An 18,838-nucleotide genomic window follows, 5' to 3' on the forward strand; every position below is an offset into this window, starting at 1 on the left:
CAGCGGCGCCCGGGGCGTTGCTGGGAAACATCAGCCGACGGCTGCGGGGACCGGCCGACATGGCGGTGGCGGCGGCGGCGGCGGCGCTGGCGCGGCTCTGGGCGGCCTTGTTTCTCCTCGCGGCCCAGGTGAGGGCTGCGTCGTCCCGGGAGCCCCGTACGCTGCGGCTCCCCTTTCCCCGCGCCCCTGGGGACCCTCTCGGGATCCAGCCCGGCCCGGCTGGGGGCAGCTTCGGGGACCCCGCGCCCCCCGTACTCCGGCCCCGCGGGTCCGGGGCCCGGAGTGACCTTGGGGGCTCGTCCCCAGCTCCTCTCCCTCCTCGCCGCGGAAACCCCCCCTAGCTGCAGTATCGCCCAGTTCCGGCCCGGGCTAAAGTTGTGGACCCCCGTCCTCTCCCCCCCGAGTCCTGCTTGTCCGTCTCGGGGTCTTCCCCAGCCGCCGCCCAGGACCCCGCTCTCTGGCTCTGCGGCCTTGGCCCAGTGACTGAGCCTCTCCGAGCCTCAGTTTCCTCTTATGCGAAATGAGCGCGATGCTAGCACACGCCCCGGGGGAGCGGGGAAGGCCCTGGAGGGGGTCAGCGCGGGATCCCCGTGCCTGGCAGCGTCGCGACAGGGCTCAGAGCCCAGCCCCGGACTGGGGGGAATCCTGCGCCCCATCTTTTACTCTGTGACCTTGGGCAAGGGAGTTCCTCGCTTTGAGCACCAATTACCTGTCTGCACAAGGGGGGGCAAGAGCAGTGTGGACCAGCAGAGGGCTGAATATGTTACTTATTTGTCGTTTCATGTTAAGGATCTCAGTTTCTTGTGGGGCACCGATAACAAGATAGCTGATGCTTGCTGTCTGTCATACCCAGAAAACCAACCATAAGTGCACCTTTTTTCCAAACCTCCCGTCTGTCCTGGCTTACGCAGCAGCTCTGGGAATGGTGCGCGATCAGCGAGACCTCGCTGCTGCTCTTTAACGTTGAGGACTCCTGCCTGACAGCTCTAACTCCTCACACGTCTTAGGAGCCTGTCCACCACCACCTCTGCTGGGGCTCCCCTCCCCTCTCCCTGTGGTCACTCAGGTCCCTCCCCCCGAATCCCTCCAGTCCACTCTTCACACAGCAGGGGCCATCTTTTCCAGAAGCGTGTCAGACCTTGTTGCTTCCAGATGAGAGCCTTTGCGTGGCTTCTCATCTTTAGAAAGGTCTTTGTGATGTGACTGCTCACAGAGCCACTTCCTCCCTCCCTTCCTGACTCAGACAGGATGCAGATTTTATCGGTGACACTTTGCTCTCTGATCTTTTCTATTACCCTGGAACTGGCTTTCTCCACTCCTGGCCTGGTTAACCCCTAGTCATCCTTCCCGTCTCTGCTTGCCTGTTCCTCCCTCCCAGAAGCTGTCCAGGATACCCTCTCCCCAGCCCCCCCTTACTGCCCACATTGTAGCACTGAACACGTGGTACCTGCCTGGTTATTCATCTTCCTCGCTCACCAGCCTGTGACACTTTGAGGGCAGGGACATTGAGCTCTCGAGATGTTTTGCATGAGATTCAGAAAAGAAGAGGTGGATAAAGAATCATGGGAGTGCCACAGAGGGCATGACTGGTGAATTTGCCTGGGAAAGCTCTTAAGGAGCAGTGACACCTGAGAAGGGTTTTGAAGGATGAATAGGAGTTTGTTGGGTTGGGAAGGGAGAGGAAAGGTATTGTAGGCAGTGGGAGTAGCATGACCAAAGCCAGGAGGTACAAGAGCTGATGATTATTTGAGGACTGTAGTCTGTGCATAAGATGGTCTGGTGCTTGGAGAGGGAGCTTACATCCAGAGAAAGGCCCTTCCCATGGGTCTGAAGGAGGCGGCAGGGAGGGGCCAGTTGGGGGTGTGGCTTCAGGCAGACGGTCAGATTGGGCAGAGTCCACAGGGCCCACAGCGCTGGGGAGTTGGCTTTATCCTGAGCAAGGTGAGCCACAGAGAATCTCTGAGCAACTCAAAGAGAGCAGTGGGCCCTGCTCTCCCTGGACCCTGGTTAAGGCCCCTTGTGGGCACAGTCCTGGTGCTGTGGGGCGTCTTCTCAGTCGTGTAGTGGAAATGGGTATATTTGACTCCTGGCTCCCAGGAGTAAGATTAACTCTCCCGCTGGGTGGAGGCTGCTCAGTGACAGTCCTGAATTCACAGGCCACTGTCTTGTGACCCTGGACAAGAAAAGTGACCTCCCCAATACCACTCCCCACTCCCATTTACTATGAAAGGTATATGAAGTGGAATATGAAGGCTGTCCTGTCGCCTCAACCTGTGCCTCCTCCACCTTAATGTGTTTTTTCCCATGATTCTTGGGTCCTGATGATTTCACCGTCTCCAAGATTTCACTAAGTGTTCTTGGAAGGAACAGTCCTTGGCTCATGCAAAGGGTGAACATGCTCAGCCGCTCACTGAGAGGCTGGAGGTTCAAGTCCACAAAGAGGCACCTTGGAAGAAAGGCCTGGTGACCTACTTCCGAAAACTCAGCCACTGAAAACTCTGTGGGGCACAGTTCAGCCACCAGGAGCAGGGTCGACTCCCTGGGCACTGGTTTACTGGTTTTCTTGAAGGAAGACTGCTCCATAACCTGGCTCCTTGGTGTCTTTTAAACCCCTTGGATGTCGGCCACTTCCACAGAGATTCTGGAGTTTCCTATATCTGCTTGGTAACTGTCAGAAGGCAGACCCCCATCCTTGTTCCTGTCCTAGGTATCTCTGGTTCCCCAGGCACAAATGGAGCAGCCTAGAGTTCAGGGTGTTTGTAGAATGTGTGTCACTGAAGAACTGCCAGCTCCCGTAACTCAGCAGGCGAGAGGGTGGCGCCTTCTCGGTGTTTGATAAAAGCTCGCAGCCCTTTTTTTAAGGGAAAGCCAGTTTGCTTTGCAGATTTTGTGAGGGCAATCCGTGAAGCCTACTTCTGCACCCTTAAACGAGCTCTGTAAAAGGAAGTTTCTGTCAGTTCCCATATTACACGAATGGGCCCTTTCACCCACAGCCTGGATCCCGTGGAGCAGGCTTCAGTTAAGGTTCTGTGGGAACCTTCTGGTCTGCTGGCTGTGCCGCCTGTTGCCACTACTCAGCCCATTATAGTGAGAAAGCCACAGACCACAGGTACATGAGGGGCACAGCTGTGTGCCGGTACAACTTTATTTACACAAGGAGAAGGTGGGCTGGTTTGGCCTGTGGGCTGTAGACTTCGGACCCCTGCTGTGGAACGTGAGTCCTCTCAGAGCAGCCCAGGCAGAGCCTCACTGGATGCCGGGGGCTCTGACTGACCGCTGGGGCTGTGGGAAGGGTGCACTGCTGACTGAAGGGTGTCTGCGGGGGAGTTGGGGACGGGGACCCCTTATCCTGCCTTGGGGCCCAAGAGAACCTTGGTCACGTCAGCCCTTGCCTCAGCCCTTGGTGAAGCGCCTCCCGTGGCGTCAGCCCTCCCCAGTGGTGGGGCTCATCTCCCCCTTGTCCAGGCTACCCTTTGTCACCAGGGCAGGGACCAGGGGACCCCGAGGAGCAGGGCGCTCATCCCTGCCCTGTGAGAAGGGCAGGGGCCACAGGAGCACAGAGAGCAGTGCACCACAGGGACTCCAGGGCCGAAAACTTGGGGACAGCCCCAAGGGTTATGGTGTGACACGGTGACCAGCTCATGACTGCCCTCCTGAGGCCCATTGTTCCCCTGGCAGGCCCAGGGGGTCTTCCCAGACCCAGAGGTGGGACTGCCTTGGGCCCCTTGTCCTGGGCCACATATAGTGGAGCAGCCAGGACCTGGGTCTGAGACCGCAGCCACTGTCCTTGTCACGCGCTGGGGCAGGGACTTTGGGCCTTTTGGCTGAGCTGGCGCGCGGGTGTCGGGAAGGCGGGAGAGCCTTGTGGGCACTTGACTCTAGTACTAGTTGGGTCCTGTGTGCCCAGAGCACAGGGCAGTGATGTGACCAGACACCTGCTGTTACCCTGTAAAGTGAGGAGGCGCTGGCCAGAGGGTGCCACCTGGGCCCGAGCCAGCTGCCCCACAGGTGTGTGGTGCCGGTGGCCCCAAGCCTTCCAGGCGCCAAAAGGCCTCTGGGATCCTGACCAGCCCTGTGGTCACACAGCACCCTGCAGGGGCCTGGCATGCCATCCCGCCTCCTGGGAAAGCCGCCAGCCTTCCTGGGTCCAGTGACCCCAGAGGGCCCCAGGAGGCAGTTGGTCCCATTTCACAGATGTGGAGATTGAGAACCAGCAAGGCAGCTGTGGGGACAGACAGGTGTCCAGGTTCCTGGGAGGCTCACTTCCCTGTCACCTTCCCTCTCTGTGGCTGTCCCCACCCTGAACCCAATGGGGCATAGAGGTCACCCTTCATTGAGCACTGCGGACCCTCCTGCAAGGGCTGTCCAGCTCCCCTGCCGTGTGTCCTGACACGGCTGTCCGCCCCGCAGGTGGCCTGTGAGTATGGGATGGTGCACGTGGTCTCCGAGTCGGGCAGCCCCCGAGGCCGGGACTACTGCGTCCTCTACAACCCACAGTGGGCGCACCTGCCGCACGACCTCAGCAAGGCTGTGAGTGTCTATGGGGGCGCAGGGGTCTGTCCTGCGGGAACCGCAGGCAGGGCCCCAGGGAGCCCCTCACCTCTCTGGGTCTGGTGTCCTCGGCTATTGATGCCCCCCACCCAGAGGCTCCAGTGAGGTCCAGTCCTTGGGGGTAGAGGCCAGGATGTGGGGACAAGGTACCCAGTCCACCGGGATGTCTGAGCAGGAGCTGCGGGGTGCAGGGCTGCAGACCCCAGGCCCTGAGGGGTGACTACAGCCCATTACCTCACCTAGAGCAGCCCTGAGGGACCCAGATGAAGACACTGTGAGGGCCTGGGTGTGGGTGGGTCACATCTTCACCAGGAAGACAGCTACCTCCCTACCTGCACCCCTGCCCTCTGCCTGCTCTCCTGCCCTGTGCCAGCTCCCTTTCCCACAGCCCATATCCCTGCCCTCTGCCCGCCCCCCTGCCCTCTGCCCGCCCCCCTGCCCTCTGCCCGCCCCCCTGCCCTCTGCCCGCCCCCCTGCCCTCTGCCCTCTGCCCGCATTCCTGCCCTCTGCCCGCTACCCTGCCCTCTGCCCTCATCCCTGCCCTCTGCTTGGTCCCCTGCCCTCTGCTCGCTTCCTGCCCTCTGCTCGCACCCCTGCCCTCTGCCTGTTCTCCTGTCTGTGGCCGGCCTTGCCTCCACACCCAGCCGTTGTCGGGGCAGAACCAGCCCAGGATGGACCCCAGGTGTCTTGCACAGCACGTGACCACCGCCTCCCCCCGCCTCCAGCCTCTGCTGCAGCTGCAGGACTGGTCGGCCTCGGTGCTCTGCTCGGCCACCGACCTCCCCACTGGGGGCTTCAGCAACCAGATCCCATTGGTGGCGCGGGGCAACTGCACCTTCTACGAGAAAGTGCGGCTGGCCCAGGGCAGCGGGGCGCGTGGACTTCTCATTGTCAGCCGGGAGAAGCTGGTACGTATGATCCCTAGCAGGCAGGTGCTGGGGGCTTTCCTGGGCTGTAGTGGGCACAGAGTTATGTCCTGCCCTGCTCAGGGCCAGACCCTGTTGTGGGTGCTGAGGCCTTGTCCCCAGGGATGGACACTGGACGGGAGGCCAGGGTGGGTGAGGCAGGCTGGCATGCAGCTCTGTCATGGAGCTGGGAGGTGGTCAGAGGGGTCAGGGTCTGACAGGCAGGCAGCTGGTGGGGGCAGGGGCAGCCAGCGTGCCAGGTTCTGGCCTCTTTCTGTGTCCAGAGGGGAGCAGACCAGGAGACCCCAGGGCAGCTGGGGTACAGGAGAGCAGAGCAGGGGACCCCCAGGGTGTCTGGGGTACAGGAGGGCAGAACAAGAGGCCCTGGGGTGGCTGGGGTACAGGAGGGCAGAGCAAGGGGCCCCGGGGCAGCTAGGGTAGAGGAGGGCAGAGCAGGGGGGCCTCAGGGTGGCTGGGGTACATGAGGAGAGGCAGTGGCCAGGGTGGGCAGGTGCTCACAGCTGATAGTGCTGGGCCTGGTGGGCCCAGTATAGGGAGGCAAGGGGAGAAAGACGAGTGTCGGGGTCCCATTGTGGCTCTGCTGTAGCCCTGCTGTGCTTTAAGGCCAGGGGTCAGACATGGCCCCACGGAGCCTGGCTCTGAGCACAGACCAGCCATTATCTACCCTACCATCTGCAGGTGCATTCTGAAGCAGACCTGGGCCCAGGCCAGGAGCATTGGTAGGCAGGAGGGGCAGGAGCCCAGGCCAGGGAGGGCCTGGAGCCCCCGACCTCCTGGAGAGTGCTCCAGAAACTGGCCGATAGGAAGGGTCCATTACTGGCACACACACTCATGAGCATGGAGTGTGTTACACCTGAGCTCCAGTTCTCGTCAGAGCTCTCCTGGAGCAGTTGCTAATAGTCTGACAGAGGGCCTGTGTGGGACCCCTGGCCTCAGAGGGAGCCAGCTCCACCACGGGCTGCCTGGCCCCGCAAGTCAGGAGCACCACCCCACCATGGCCTCCCTCCCGCTCTCGGCCCCCAGGTGCCCCCTGGAGGCAACAAGACACAGTACGAGGAGATCGGCATCCCCGTGGCCCTGCTCAGCCACCGTGACACACTGGACATCTTCAAGGTGGCCTGCCACCGCCCTCCTCCTGCTCCAGGGCCCCCAGCTCTCCTGCACATGCACACACAGGCATGCACACATATGTGTGCATGTACACCTGTGCACACACACGCACACACGTGCACTCACGCACGTCCGGGATCAGGGTTTGTGTTTACGTAAATGGGAAGGGCCCTTTGTCCTTCCTTGGCCACAGAAACATGTACCGTCAGAGCCAGTTTCCTCCGTATCAGGAGTGAGGGGTGAGCAGGTCCCTCAGGACGGGGTCTCCCAGCCCCACGAAGACACGTGGCCTCAGCTTTGCATGACGGGCAGAGGGACAGACTTGGCATCGGGGGTTGTTGGGGGCCCCCGGAGGAGGGTGGCCCGGCGCTGAGCTCCAGCATGTTCCCCGAGGCAGAGTTTCGGTCGAGCAGTGAAGGCAGCGCTGTACGCGCCCACCGAGCCCGTGCTGGACTACAACATGGTCATCATCTTCATCATGGCCGTCGGCACCGTCGCCATCGGGGGCTACTGGGCCGGGAGCCGTGACGTGAAGAAGTGAGCGCCCTGCGCAGGCGAGCCGTGTGTGCGCGCGGCACGTGTGTGAGAGCATGTATGTGCGCACGTGGTATACCTGGGTGTCGTGCATACATGCACCCCTCATGCGTGTTGTGTGTGTGCGCACATAGTATACATCGGTGTCGTGGGTATATGAACGTCACGTGCATGCATGTGTGTGTGTTTATGGGTGTGTGTTACACGTGTGTGTACATGTGTACGTGGGTGTCGTGTGTGTGCACATGTGCGTGTTGTGTGTGCGCACATAGTATACGTCGGTGTCGTGGGTGTATGCATGTCACGTGCGTGTGTGTGTGGCTGTTACACGTGTGTGCATGTGTACGAACATAGTACACATGGGTGTCGTATGCGCATCGTGTACATGCAATATGTGCATGGCTGTGTGTTGCGTGTGTACACGTGCATGCATGAGTGTACATGTGCATGCACTCGGTCACGTGTACATGTATATACATGTACACGGTATACATGTGTATCATGCATGCACACACGTATATGTGTCCTGTATGTGCATGTTCTCTTTTCATGGCAAGGCGCCATTCTCTAAGGCATGGGAAATGGAAACTGGAATAACAGGGTGCCGGGAAAAGGGGCACCCTGGATCCCACTCCCAAGTCACCTAGAGAACCTGCTGGATCGCGGCCTCTGTGAACACACCTGGGGGCTCGTCCACAGGCCCTGTACCTGAGGGACCACCTCTGAGGTGGGGTGCTCTGCTGCAATCAGGGCTGCGGGCCGTTCTCCGTCATCACGGGGGGCCACCCTGACTGCCGTCTCCCACAGGAGGTACATGAAGCATAAGCGGGATGATGGGCCCGAGAAGCAGGAGGACGAGGCAGTGGATGTGACGCCCGTCATGATCTGTGTGTTTGTGGTCATGTGCTGCTCCATGCTGGTTCTGCTCTACTACTTCTATGACCACCTCGGTGCGCCCCCCCTCCCCCGACTCTTGGGACCCGCCCTCACTGTTGGGGGCTGCCCTACTGCTTCTACGACCACCTCGGTGCGCCCCCCCCCTCGACTCCCGGGACCCGCCCTCACTGTGGGAGGCTGCCCTACTGATTCTATGACCACCTCAGTGTGCCCCCCTGGTACCCACCCTCACTGTGGGGTGCTGTCCTACTGTTTGTATGACCACCTCGGTGCCCCCTCCCCCCCGAACCCTGGGACCACCCTCAGTGGGGGGGGCTGCTCTGCTGTTTCTCAGTGCTCCTCCCCACCCCGCCTCACACCAGTATTGGCCTTCATGCAATGTCCTTGCCCCACCGTTGTGAAGACGGAGGCCCTAAGAGCTCCGGGGTTTCTTCTCCAGTGGCTGGCTACAGGCTGTGAATGGAGGCCTTGTCCCAGCGTGGTTGCCACAACAAGGGCCCATTCAGGTCCCGAGCTGCTCGGCCTTTAATCAGTGCTGCGGTCACTGAGCCATAGCGGGGGCCTGGCGGGCTCGGCACTGCCCCCACCTGTACCCTGCACTCATGCCTCTCTGCCCACTGCAGTCTATGCTGTCATCGGGATCTTCTGTCTGGCCTCCTCCACGGGTCTCTACAGCTGCCTGGCGCCCCTGGTGCGCAGGCTGCCTTTCGGCAGGTGCAGGTGAGCCTGGGGCACTTCCCACCCCTTTCACCCCCTAGGAAGGGACCCCACTTCTTGGGCCCAGCCTGCTGAGCCCAGTGAGGGGCAGGGCGGGTGGACAGGTAGGCTCCGTGGGGGTTCAGATGGTGGTGTCAGGGTCAGGCAGCAGGGACAGATTTGAACAGGGAGCTGAGGGACCCCTCTGGCTTGGGGTGGCCCCTCTGCCTCACCACCCACCTGCCTGCAGGGTCCCCAACAACAGCCTGCCCTACTTCCACAAGCGCCCGCAGGTCCGCATGCTGCTGCTGGCGCTGGCCTGTGTTGCGGTCAGCGTGGTGTGGGGCATCTTCCGCAACGAGGACCAGTGAGTCGGGAGGGGCGGGACAGGGAGGGAGCAGGGTGGGGAGCGGAGGTGGAGCGCTGTCCTCATATGCCCCTACCAGGTCTCTGAGGCTATGGGAGCAGCCCAGCCCAGGTCAGCGCCTGGCTTATTAACAAACACCCCAACACAGCTGCAGTGCAGCCTCCAGCGCTGGCCCTGGCCCTGGCCCCAGCGGTCGCGGCGCCTGTTTCATCAGGTCTGGACAGAGCTGGGGCTGTCCAGTGCCATGAATGTGATTGGAATCTGCATAGAGACGCCAGCTGCCTCTTGCTGGGTACTGGTGCTGCAGCCTCCAGGACGGACACGGGTGGTGGGGGACGCTGTCCAGGGCTGAGAGCCGGCTGCCTCCTGCTGGGCACTGGTGCCGCAGCCCCCAGGACAGACATGGGGGGGCACTGTCTGGGGCTTAGAGCCTACTGCCTCCTGGACAGACATATGGTGGGGGTGTCATCCAGGGCCGAGGGTCCGATGTCCCCCATCCCCCATTGCCCAGGTGGCCCCCTGAGAATTCAGCAGTACTGGGTGCCCCCAGCCCCTCCTGCTGTGCCCGGCTGGTAGCTTACCATGTCTACAGTCTGTCCCAGCAGCCAGTTGGGGAGGCCCCGACATATCTGCTGTGTCCACTCTGCATCCCAAAGCCTCAGACCCAGGCTCACTGGGGCCTTCCACAGACCCTGCCCCTGCGGGCTTGGAGCATGCGTGACCCTGGGCGGTGCTTGAGCCAGTGTTCCATGTGGCTTAAGGGGTATTGTCACAAAGGAACTGGTGCTCAACAGATGTGGTGCTTCTGCTCTCTCCCCACCCCCGCCCTGGCTCCTGAAGGGGGATGGTGGTCAGCAGTGTCCCCAGTGACCAGCAAACATTCCTGTGCTGCCTCTGAGCCGAGCTTCACGGGGTCATCTCTCACTCCTCGGCCTCTCTGGGGCCAGGTGGGCAGGATCACAACCTGTGATGGTCAGGGCAGGGGCCAAGGCCCCCGGAAGTAGGGTCAGGCCTGGGGCCTGCATGGGATCAAGCTGCCCCAGAGCCTGTGCCTGTCGCTGACACCGCCCTGTCCCCCAGGTGGGCCTGGGTCCTGCAGGACGCCCTGGGGATCGCCTTCTGCCTCTACATGCTGAAAACCATCCGCCTGCCCACGTTCAAGGTGAGGGCTGCAGGGGGGCTGATGGGGCAGCTGGGAGCTGAGCACGTGGTGGTGACTGCCCGGTGTCCTTGCCTGAGGGACACACGCTCAAAGCCCAGACAGGGCCTGCAGGCGGGTCTCCTGAGGAGGAGCAGGGTCAGGCTACACAGAGTGGGGCTGAGAGGAGGAGCAGCCCCTGGGGCCATGAGCCAGGCTCCTGCTCCCAGGGACGACAGGTGTGACCCTCAGGGCCCCTCCCACTCTGAGCTCAGAAACTCCCACAAACCTAAAGGGCAGTTGCCCCTCCCTGGTCACTGGCGTCTCCTGCGTCACTCAGAACCATCAGTCAGAACCCCTAAGTCCGGCTCTTGCTCCCGCCGGGAAGTGCAAGCCCAGCTTTCTTTCCGAGCTCCTGTGGGGCCGAGCGAGTTTGGCTCATTTTCTAGTAAAAGCTTCGTCCAAACGAGAAAGTGCTGAGCCTTTCCGGGAAGGAGAAGAAAAAGCAAGGAATGGGGGCGCGGGTCCTGAGGTGGTTTCCCAGCACTGGGGCGGGGGTGGGACAGGGCTGCAGGGACGCCTATGGGCCCCCATGCCGAATCTCAGAGTTTCAAGACGGCACCTTCAGAGCCTTAGACCGGGTGTGGAGCCCTGGGCACCCCGAGTCCGCCCCGGCCCCTGACGGGCGTCTGGTCCCCAGGCCTGCACGCTGCTCTTGCTGGTGTTGTTCATCTACGACGTCTTCTTCGTCTTCATCACGCCCTTCCTGACCAAGGTGGGGCCCTCCGCCCTGCCCACCTGCCCGCCCCCGCCCACCCCCACCACGGCAGCCCGCCCACCTGCCCGCCCCCGCCCACCCCCACCACGGCAGCCCGCCCCCCACCACGATGGCCCGGCCTCCACCACAGCAGCCCGCCCACCTGCCCGCCCCCGCCCACCCCCACCACGTGGCAGCCCGCCCCCCACCACGATGGCCCGGCCTCCACCACGGCAGCCCGCCCACCTGCCCGCCCCCGCCCACCCCCACCACGGCAGCCCGCCCCCCACCACGATGGCCCGGCCTCCACCACAGCAGCCCGCCCACCTGCCCGCCCCCGCCCACCCCCACCACGTGGCAGCCCGCCCCCCACCACGATGGCCCGGCCTCCACCACGGCAGCCCGCCCACCTGCCCGCCCCCGCCCACCCCCACCACGTGGCAGCCCGCCCCCCACCACGATGGCCCGGCCTCCACCACAGCAGCCCGCCCACCTGCCCGCCCCCGCCCACCCCCACCACGGCAGCCCGCCCACCTGCCCGCCCCCGCCCACCCCCACCACGCGGCAGCCCGCCCCCCACCACGATGGCCCGGCCTCCACCACGGCAGCCCGCCCACCTGCCCAGCCCTGGTGCCCGTCTTTCTTTCTAGAGTGGAAGCAGCATCATGGTGGAAGTGGCTACTGGCCCCTCAGACTCTGCTACCCACGAGAAGGTGGGTCTCTGCACCCTGGCCTGTGGCCAGAGTCGGGGGGTGTGCGGACACCCCTGCCTGAGGCTGGCAGAGAGAAAGCAGAGCGTGCTGGGAGGGTTTGCATCTGCTAGAGGACTTGGGGGCTCTAAGTCGGGTTCCCTGCCCCCGCAGCTGCCTATGGTCCTGAAGGTGCCTAGACTGAATACCTCCCCGCTGGCCCTGTGTGACCGACCCTTCTCCCTCCTGGGCTTCGGGGACATCTTGGTGCCAGGTACCAGCTTATGCTCCTGACAGACCCACAGGGCTCCAGGCCATTTTTCCTCCTTTGGCTGAAGCGTGTCTTTGGGAGTGACCGGTCAGAGGGCTCGGGAGGCAGGGGCAGGCTAGGCCGCCAAGGCTCCTGCTGATGGGTGGCGAGCCTGGCACCCGGGGGAGGGGCGCCTTGCTGTCTCATGGGGTCTTATCACCCAGGGCTTGGGGATGGCCTCCCAGTTGGAGCCAGCCTTTGCTGGTCTCAGTCGCAGCTCCATGCATGAGCCTGCCAGGAGCTCGGTGCTGGGTGGGCAGTGGGGTCAGTCCTGTCCCGTCCACTGTGTCCCTGTGCCCTGGACTCAGGGCAGCAGGCACACAGCGGCCCCAGTGGGTGGCCTCTCAGCGGGCAGTGCCCACTCTTGCCCTTTCTCCCCAGGGCTGCTGGTGGCCTACTGCCACAGGTTTGACATCCAGGTGCAGTCTTCTCGCATCTACTTCGTGGCCTGCACCATCGGTACGTGCCTGGGGCAAGTGCCCTGCACCCCACAGGCCCCCACCTGGCTCTGGGCCTGCACGGCCTCGGGGTCCTTTTTCTCCCCTCTCCCTTAGTTGTTTCCTTTTTTTTCTTTTCCTTCTCCTTTCATTTGTTTGTCACCAAGGTCATATACACGAGTGGTCCATTTCTGTTGAGCATGGGTGTGCCTGTTTTGAAACACTTTGAAACAGTGTGGTCAGACCCCACCTTGGTCAGCTCTTCAGGAAGAGAACTATGTGTGCACATTCGTGTGTTCTCGTATGTGTACACACTCATGCACACATGCAGGTGTGCACATATGCACACTTGCACACACGCGTGCACAAAAATGCACACCTCTGCCTTCATCTTCAGAAGGACCAGGCTGGCAGGAGTCCACACCTCGCCCCTTCCTGCCCCTCGGTGGGGTGGATGCAGAGACCACAGGCCCTGGCCTCCCTGACCGCCCTGTGAAGGGGAGACCCCTCAAGTGCCCACTTGCAGCATCAGGCAGACGGGCTGACCTTGCCGTGTGTTTCTGGGTCATTACAGTCCGCCCCTTGATGCCCCCAGCCCCATACGGCTGCAGGCCTGACTTCAGTTTCCCCTCGTTCCTCCTGACCTTCCTAAGCTTTGCCTCCCTTCAGAACACAGCTGCTGCTGCTGTGTGTGCCGGCGAGTCAGCTCCGACTCCCAGCGACCTCGGGGGACGGTAGAACTGCCCCACAGGGTTTGCTGGGCCGTAGTCTTTACGAGAGCAGATGGCCAGGTCTTTCTCCCACAGAGCTGGTGATGGGCTTGAACCCTCAGCCTTCAGGTCAGCAGCCTTAACTATCGTGCTCCCAGGGTTCCTTGAGAATTCAGCTACAGAGACTCTTCTCTGTGCTGAACCACAGTTTGTGAAATTGTTTCTGTGATTTCTGTAACTGAAACCGTTTAAACTCCTTTATAGGTAGCAAGCGTTTTTGTTCTCGTGTGTCCTGCTTCTGTTGGCTTGTTTATTTCGGGTGTACAGGTAGTGTAAAACGCGTAAGGACTGTGTCATAGGGCCTGGAAACCTGGGGGTTAGTACCAGAAAAATAGAGCTGAAGGTGAGGGCTGCAAACGGGCTCTTTTTCCTCGGTGGAAGCTTTCCAGTAAAATAGTGGTTTTTTTCCCCGTCGTAACTTCTTATTTTAAAATCATTTCAAGCTTACAGATTGAAGAATAGTACAAAAACTCCCGTGTTTCCTGTTCTGTGATTTCCCAGCTGTTAGCCACTTTTATCACGTTTGCTTTGTTGCGTTTTTCTATCTAGACAGGTAGGAGGCCCTGGGTGGTGCAGACAAGTTAAGCACTCAACTGCCAGCTGAAAGGTTGGTGGTTTGAACCCACACAGAGGCGCCTAGGAAGAAAGGCCGGCGATCTGCTTCCAAAAGATTAGCCCTTGAAAACCCCGCGGAGTGGTTGTCCTGACGTCCGTGGGGCTGCCGGGAGTCAGGGTCGGCTTGGCGCCAACTCCGGCAGCGCGGGGTAGACAGACAGACAGACTTACGTGTACTGAAGCGTCTGAGGGGACGTTGACGACTTCGGGCCCCTTCGCCCCAAGTGCTTCTGTGGATCTTTTCCCAGAACAAGGATGGTTTCTTACGTAACCACGGTTCACTTCTCAAAGATTTGGCTTTTTAAAAACGACGTAATATGTTAATTTAAACATTTTTTTCTGTGAAGGTTTATAAAATCGGACATCTGGACGCCTTTGTAGCTCTTTCTCTAGCTGCTTCTCTGATTCCGGGTCTTTCCTGTGGTTACCGGCCTTTGGCCTCTTCTCCAGATTCTGACCCGAAAGCCTCTCCGCCTCGTTCCCCCTCTCCCATAGTGGCACGGCCAACAAGCTCGTCTCTGATCTCATCCTGGGAGATGCCAGAAGTTTCCTTGTCTCGTTGGAGGCACCTTCTGTGCGTCTCCAGCCTCCTACCCCCCCAGAAGTGGGGTGGGTGCGCCGCCTGTCGGGCCCAGGCGAGCCTTGGGCCCTAGGTGACGTGCCACCCTCTGTTCTGCTGTTCCCAGCCTATGGCATCGGCCTCCTGGTGACGTTCGTGGCACTGGCCCTGATGCAGCGTGGCCAGCCCGCCCTGCTCTACCTGGTGCCCTGCACGCTGGTGACGAGCTGCGGCGTGGCGCTCTGGCGCCGGGAACTGGGCACCTTCTGGACCGGCAGCGGTTTTGTGGTGAATACCGGTTTGCTATGACTGTCTGCGACAAATAGTAGCTTAATAAGCCCTAACTAGAATTAAAGTTGAGTACCCCCGCCCTGCGTGTGACTAAGCCCCACGCTGGCGTGTCCTGTGGCCGCGCTTTGGGTGTCGTGTCCTCCCCATCTGGCTGCTTGAGGCGGTCCGGGCGGGGCTGCGCTGGGGCTGTGGAGCCGGCCTGGCGCCTTGCTCACCTCTGTCCGGGTGCTGATCTCCCCTGTGATTGCGGGTCCCTGAGCACAGTAACACCCACATGCCTGGGTCTCCAGCTTCCAGCAGCTTCCACCACACAGAGCAGTGCTAAACTCAGGGGTAGGCCAGGCGGCCCCCCTGCCGGACGTCAGCCCTCGGTGCCCCATCTGGCTAACAGGTGGAGTCAGGAGTGGGTGAGGGGAGCCCGAGCCCGCCTCCTGGCCTAGGAAGGCAGCTTGTGGGTTGGTGTTCCCACAGAGGTTGAGAATTAAACACACCCATGTGTCTTGGCGTGTACGGGAGCACAGGCTTAGTGGCGAGGTGCTTCTGTGATTCACTCTGGAGGCCAGAGGACGTGGGGACAGTCAGCTCCATCCCCAGCAGTGGCTCTTAAGGACCTGGCTGACCTGCCATGGCCCAGCAGTGGGAGGCCGTTCTCTGCCCACTGGTGACTCAGGGAGGTGGGGAGGGACTCTATCAGCACCAGTTATGTTCTGAGAACACGTGACTCCTGTGTACATCGTCCACATACGTGAAGGACCCCTGGGTGAGGTGCCCGTCACGTGCGGTGTCACTGTGCTCAGCTTTGTGGACGTGGCAATGCTAGTCCGTCCATCCCAGTGTGGGAAATGCTTGAATGGATGCGGAAGCTTGAGGCCTAACCTGGATGGACCCCTTCCCTGACCCTCTAGAAAGTCCTCCAGCTTTTGTGCATGTCTTCCTCAAAGGATTTCTGTTCTGGCGGGTGTTTTCCAAAAAGTTCAGGAGAAGCCAGGGAGCTGGGGTGGGGGAACGAGTGAGGCTGCAGCCCCAGGACCGTGTTTGCCCCACATCCTGTCCAGGGGCCAGCACAAGTCAGGAAGAGCCAGGCATTTTGACAAAGGGGACTTTCACAGCCCTAATGCTCCCGACCACGACCACTGGGCCTCAGGTTTCCTCACACCGCCAGCTGCGCTCCTTGGGCTGGACGTGGTGCTGGGGTCAGCGGCCAGGGCATCGAGGGGCCTGGAGCTGACGTTGGAGGGGATGGGGCCTCCTCTGCTTGACCCACCAGGACTGGGCCCTTTGAGGATATCGTGCACTGAAACCCCCACCCTGTCCCCACGAGTGTCTGGCCCAGGTGTCCCAGCCCCTCTGTGTCACCTCAGCCCTTCTGTGTCCCCCTCAGCCCTTCTGTGTCCCCCCTCAGCCCCTCTGTGTCCCCCCTCAGCCCCTCTGTGTCCCCCCAGCCCTTCTGCACCCCCTTGGCCGTTCTGCACCCCCCCCAGCCCCTCTGTGTCCCCTCCAGCTCCTCTGCTCCACCCCCAGCCCCTCCGTGTCCACCTCAGCCCCTCTGTGTCCCCCCCAGCCCTTCTGCGTCTCCCCCAGCCCCCCTGTGTCCCCTCCAGCTCCTCTGCATCCCCCCCGGCACTTCTGTGTCCTCCCAGCCCCTCTCTCTCTCCCCACAGCCCCTTTGTGTCTCCCCACAGCCCTTCTCTGTCCCCCCTAGCCCTTCTGGGTCCCCTCAACCCCCTCTGGGCGCCCCCCCAGCCCCTTTGTCTCACCCCTGTCCTCTCTCTTGCAGAAAGACCTACCTCAGCCTCCTTGGGACACAGCACCCACTGATGGTCCGCAGCTTCTGAAAGACCCCAGCGCGCCCCCATCCCAGCAGCCACCCAGCGAGGACGCCGTCAACCCCACTGTCCCTGAAGAGCAGCCCCCTGGACCACCCGCACCCCAGGAGCTGGGAGCTGCTGCCAGCCCACCCACCCAGGAGTCCGCCAGCCCCGCAGGCACCCCAGAACATATGGACCAGGACCAGAGCCAGCCCGAAGCCCAGCTCAGCACCTTAGACTAGGAGCGCAGGATCCAGCTCTCAGTCCCGCCCGCTCTTGGTTCCGCCCACAGCTGGCACCCGTGACCGCGGACACGTGTGGGCCATCCTCACCTGGAGACATGGTGCTCTCGCCCGGCCGACGCTGCATTGTCAGGTCCTCGCAGGCCTTGCGCCCGCTCCCCTCGCACCCACTGCGTCCCAAACCCCGACACGCTGCTCCGAGCCGGGGGCACAGTAGGAGCCCATCCGGCAGCTCCGGAGCCTCCCGCGCTTGGCTTCCTCCGACAGCCCAGGCCGGCAGAGCGTCTGCAGCAGAACAGCCCTGGTTGGTCGGTCGGTCCATGTGCCCAGCCCCTTGGGCAGCTGTTGCATATTTATACCTGGTGCTTAACACGCTTCCTCTCCCCTTCAGGGCTCCTGTTCTTACCACGGGATGCTCTGCCCCGGGCGGGGATGGGGGGCACTGCCTCCCCTGTCGCAGGCGCATCCTGAAGTCCCGCTGGTGCAGGTGTCAAGATCTGTGACTCCTGGGGCCTCAGCCACAGGGCCTGCCCGAGTGGGTGTGGGGCGGGTGTGGGCTCTGCAGGGGCCGCGGGCAGCCGGTTCCCCGTCGGCCCAGAGCGCCCAGCCCTAGGCTTGCACCACCGAACGCCCAGCGCTCTGGGGTCCCCGCAGGGCTGCCTGTAGGGTGCACCTGGAGGTGGTGGAGGTGGGTGCCCCGGCCAGCTGACCACCCTCGGGGTCCGCTCAGGGAGGGGGGCTGCGGGCAGCCGGGCTGCTTCGGGGACACAGTGCTGGCCCCATTCTGCTTTTCTGCATCGAGGGATGCGGGGCATTTTGTCACCTCTGAGTCACAGGCATTCAGACCGTGTTGCCCCCACATCCTGCCCCCACCTGTAGCAGGGGTGCACACGTTCTTCCCCTTCTACGGCCGCGGCCCCCCTGGAATGCAAGAGGCAGTTCTGGAGTGCATTGTTTTCTACCTCACCGGCGGGGCCCTCGTCCCACGACAAATGTGGTGTGCACACAGACTCCCCTCCTCACGCACCCCCGCACGCTGCAGACCCCTCCTGGAGGGAGCCACTTCCTGAAGCAGCGCTCCCCCACAGCCAATGGACAGAACCCGCACCCGGCTCCTCCCCGCCCCGCCCCGGCCACACAAGTCCAGAGAGGTTCCCGCTGACCTAAAGCAAAGGTGGCGTTCTGGCCACAGGTGACCTTTGTCTGCCCTTCCCACCGACTGTCCCAGACAGGAGGCTCGGGGTCACACCGTAGCCCCGACAAATACCAGCGCCAGAGACTGCAAACAACCTTGTCAGCCACGGCTCTCCAGGGGGAAATGCTGATTTCTTCTCGAAAAAGAAAACAGAAAAGAAAAAAGTCTCCTTCAACCTGTTTGTGTTTCCCCCAAAGTACTGCTGACCTGGGCAAGATCGCCAGCCCTCTTCCTGCCGCGGGGTCCCCGGGCTCGAAGGGGACAGGACCCAGTTGGAACCACGTCTGCTGACGGACCGCACCTTAACTTAAGCCATTTTGTACACAGGGGTGAGGGGAGTTGGGGTTCGGTTTTGTCTTGGAAATTTGACATCAAGGAACTCAAAAGCAGATGGCTGTTCCTTCCTCAAAGTTTCAGTTTATTTTTTTGCCTTGCTTTTGTTTGAATCTTAAAATTAAACATAGCTTTTGATATTTACAGTCTCGACTTTTTTTTAAGATGCTCGAAAGCAAAGTGCTCAGCCCGGGGCGGACAGGGCCACCCGAGCCAGCCCAAGGCTTCAGGCCAGATTTGCAGCCGAGGCTCTGGCTGATGGGAAATGGGCTTCGGTTTGATGTCCTGATGAATGGGATTTCAGAGCTGGAAGGAACCTTAGGAGTAACTTAGTTTGTTTCCTGCGGTTTAGATGCTGTTAGCTTATTCCTGGGAGTCCTGGGTGGTACCAACAGTTAAGCGCTTGACTGCTAACCAGTAGGTTGGAGGTTCGGGTCCACCCAGAGGCACCTTGGAAGACCTGGCAATCTGCTTCTGAAAACCCTATGGAGCACAGTTCTACTCTGACACACATGGGGTCACCAGGAGTCAGGGTCTAATTGATAGCAACTTTTACTTTTGTGGTTACTCATTCATCCATCAACCCACCCTCCCACTCACCCATTCACTATCC

At 61.4% G+C, this 18,838-nt stretch overlaps 1 protein-coding gene across 2 annotated transcripts; it reads left to right on the top strand.

Moving 5' to 3' along the window:
* Positions 1-30: 30 nt before the first annotated feature.
* SPPL2B (signal peptide peptidase like 2B) lies at positions 31-18,322 on the top strand. 2 transcript variants are annotated; one of them, XM_049876291.1, is made up of 15 exons: positions 31-128; positions 4,411-4,530; positions 5,277-5,459; positions 6,501-6,590; positions 6,985-7,124; positions 7,929-8,071; positions 8,642-8,738; positions 8,965-9,081; positions 10,162-10,243; positions 10,920-10,994; positions 11,627-11,689; positions 11,840-11,939; positions 12,357-12,434; positions 14,484-14,644; positions 16,425-18,322. In XM_049876291.1, the coding sequence occupies exons 1-15, from the start codon at positions 60-62 to the stop codon at positions 16,695-16,697; spliced, it is 1,791 nt and encodes a 596-aa protein (XP_049732248.1). In that variant the 5' UTR covers positions 31-59; the 3' UTR covers positions 16,698-18,322. The 2 variants fall into 2 exon arrangements, with proteins under 2 accessions (XP_049732248.1, XP_049732249.1); XM_049876292.1 differs by having other exon boundaries at positions 14,484-14,711; positions 16,425-16,499.
* Positions 18,323-18,838: the final 516 nt, after the last annotated feature.

Source organism: Elephas maximus, chromosome 3, assembly GCF_024166365.1.
Source record: "Elephas maximus indicus isolate mEleMax1 chromosome 3, mEleMax1 primary haplotype, whole genome shotgun sequence".
NCBI classification, from domain to species: domain Eukaryota; kingdom Metazoa; phylum Chordata; class Mammalia; order Proboscidea; family Elephantidae; genus Elephas; species Elephas maximus.

Excerpts from the sequence above, each read along its gene's own strand:
- SPPL2B (XM_049876291.1), top strand. The coding sequence starts at position 60 with ATGGCGGTGGCGGCGGCGGCGGCGGCGCTGGCGCGGCTCTGGGCGGCC. Across the intron at positions 7,125-7,928 it reads GGGAGCCGTGACGTGAAGAA|GAGGTACATGAAGCATAAGC; the intron begins GTGAGCGCCCTG and ends CGTCTCCCACAG. Across the intron at positions 11,690-11,839 it reads ACTCTGCTACCCACGAGAAG|CTGCCTATGGTCCTGAAGGT; the intron begins GTGGGTCTCTGC and ends CTGCCCCCGCAG.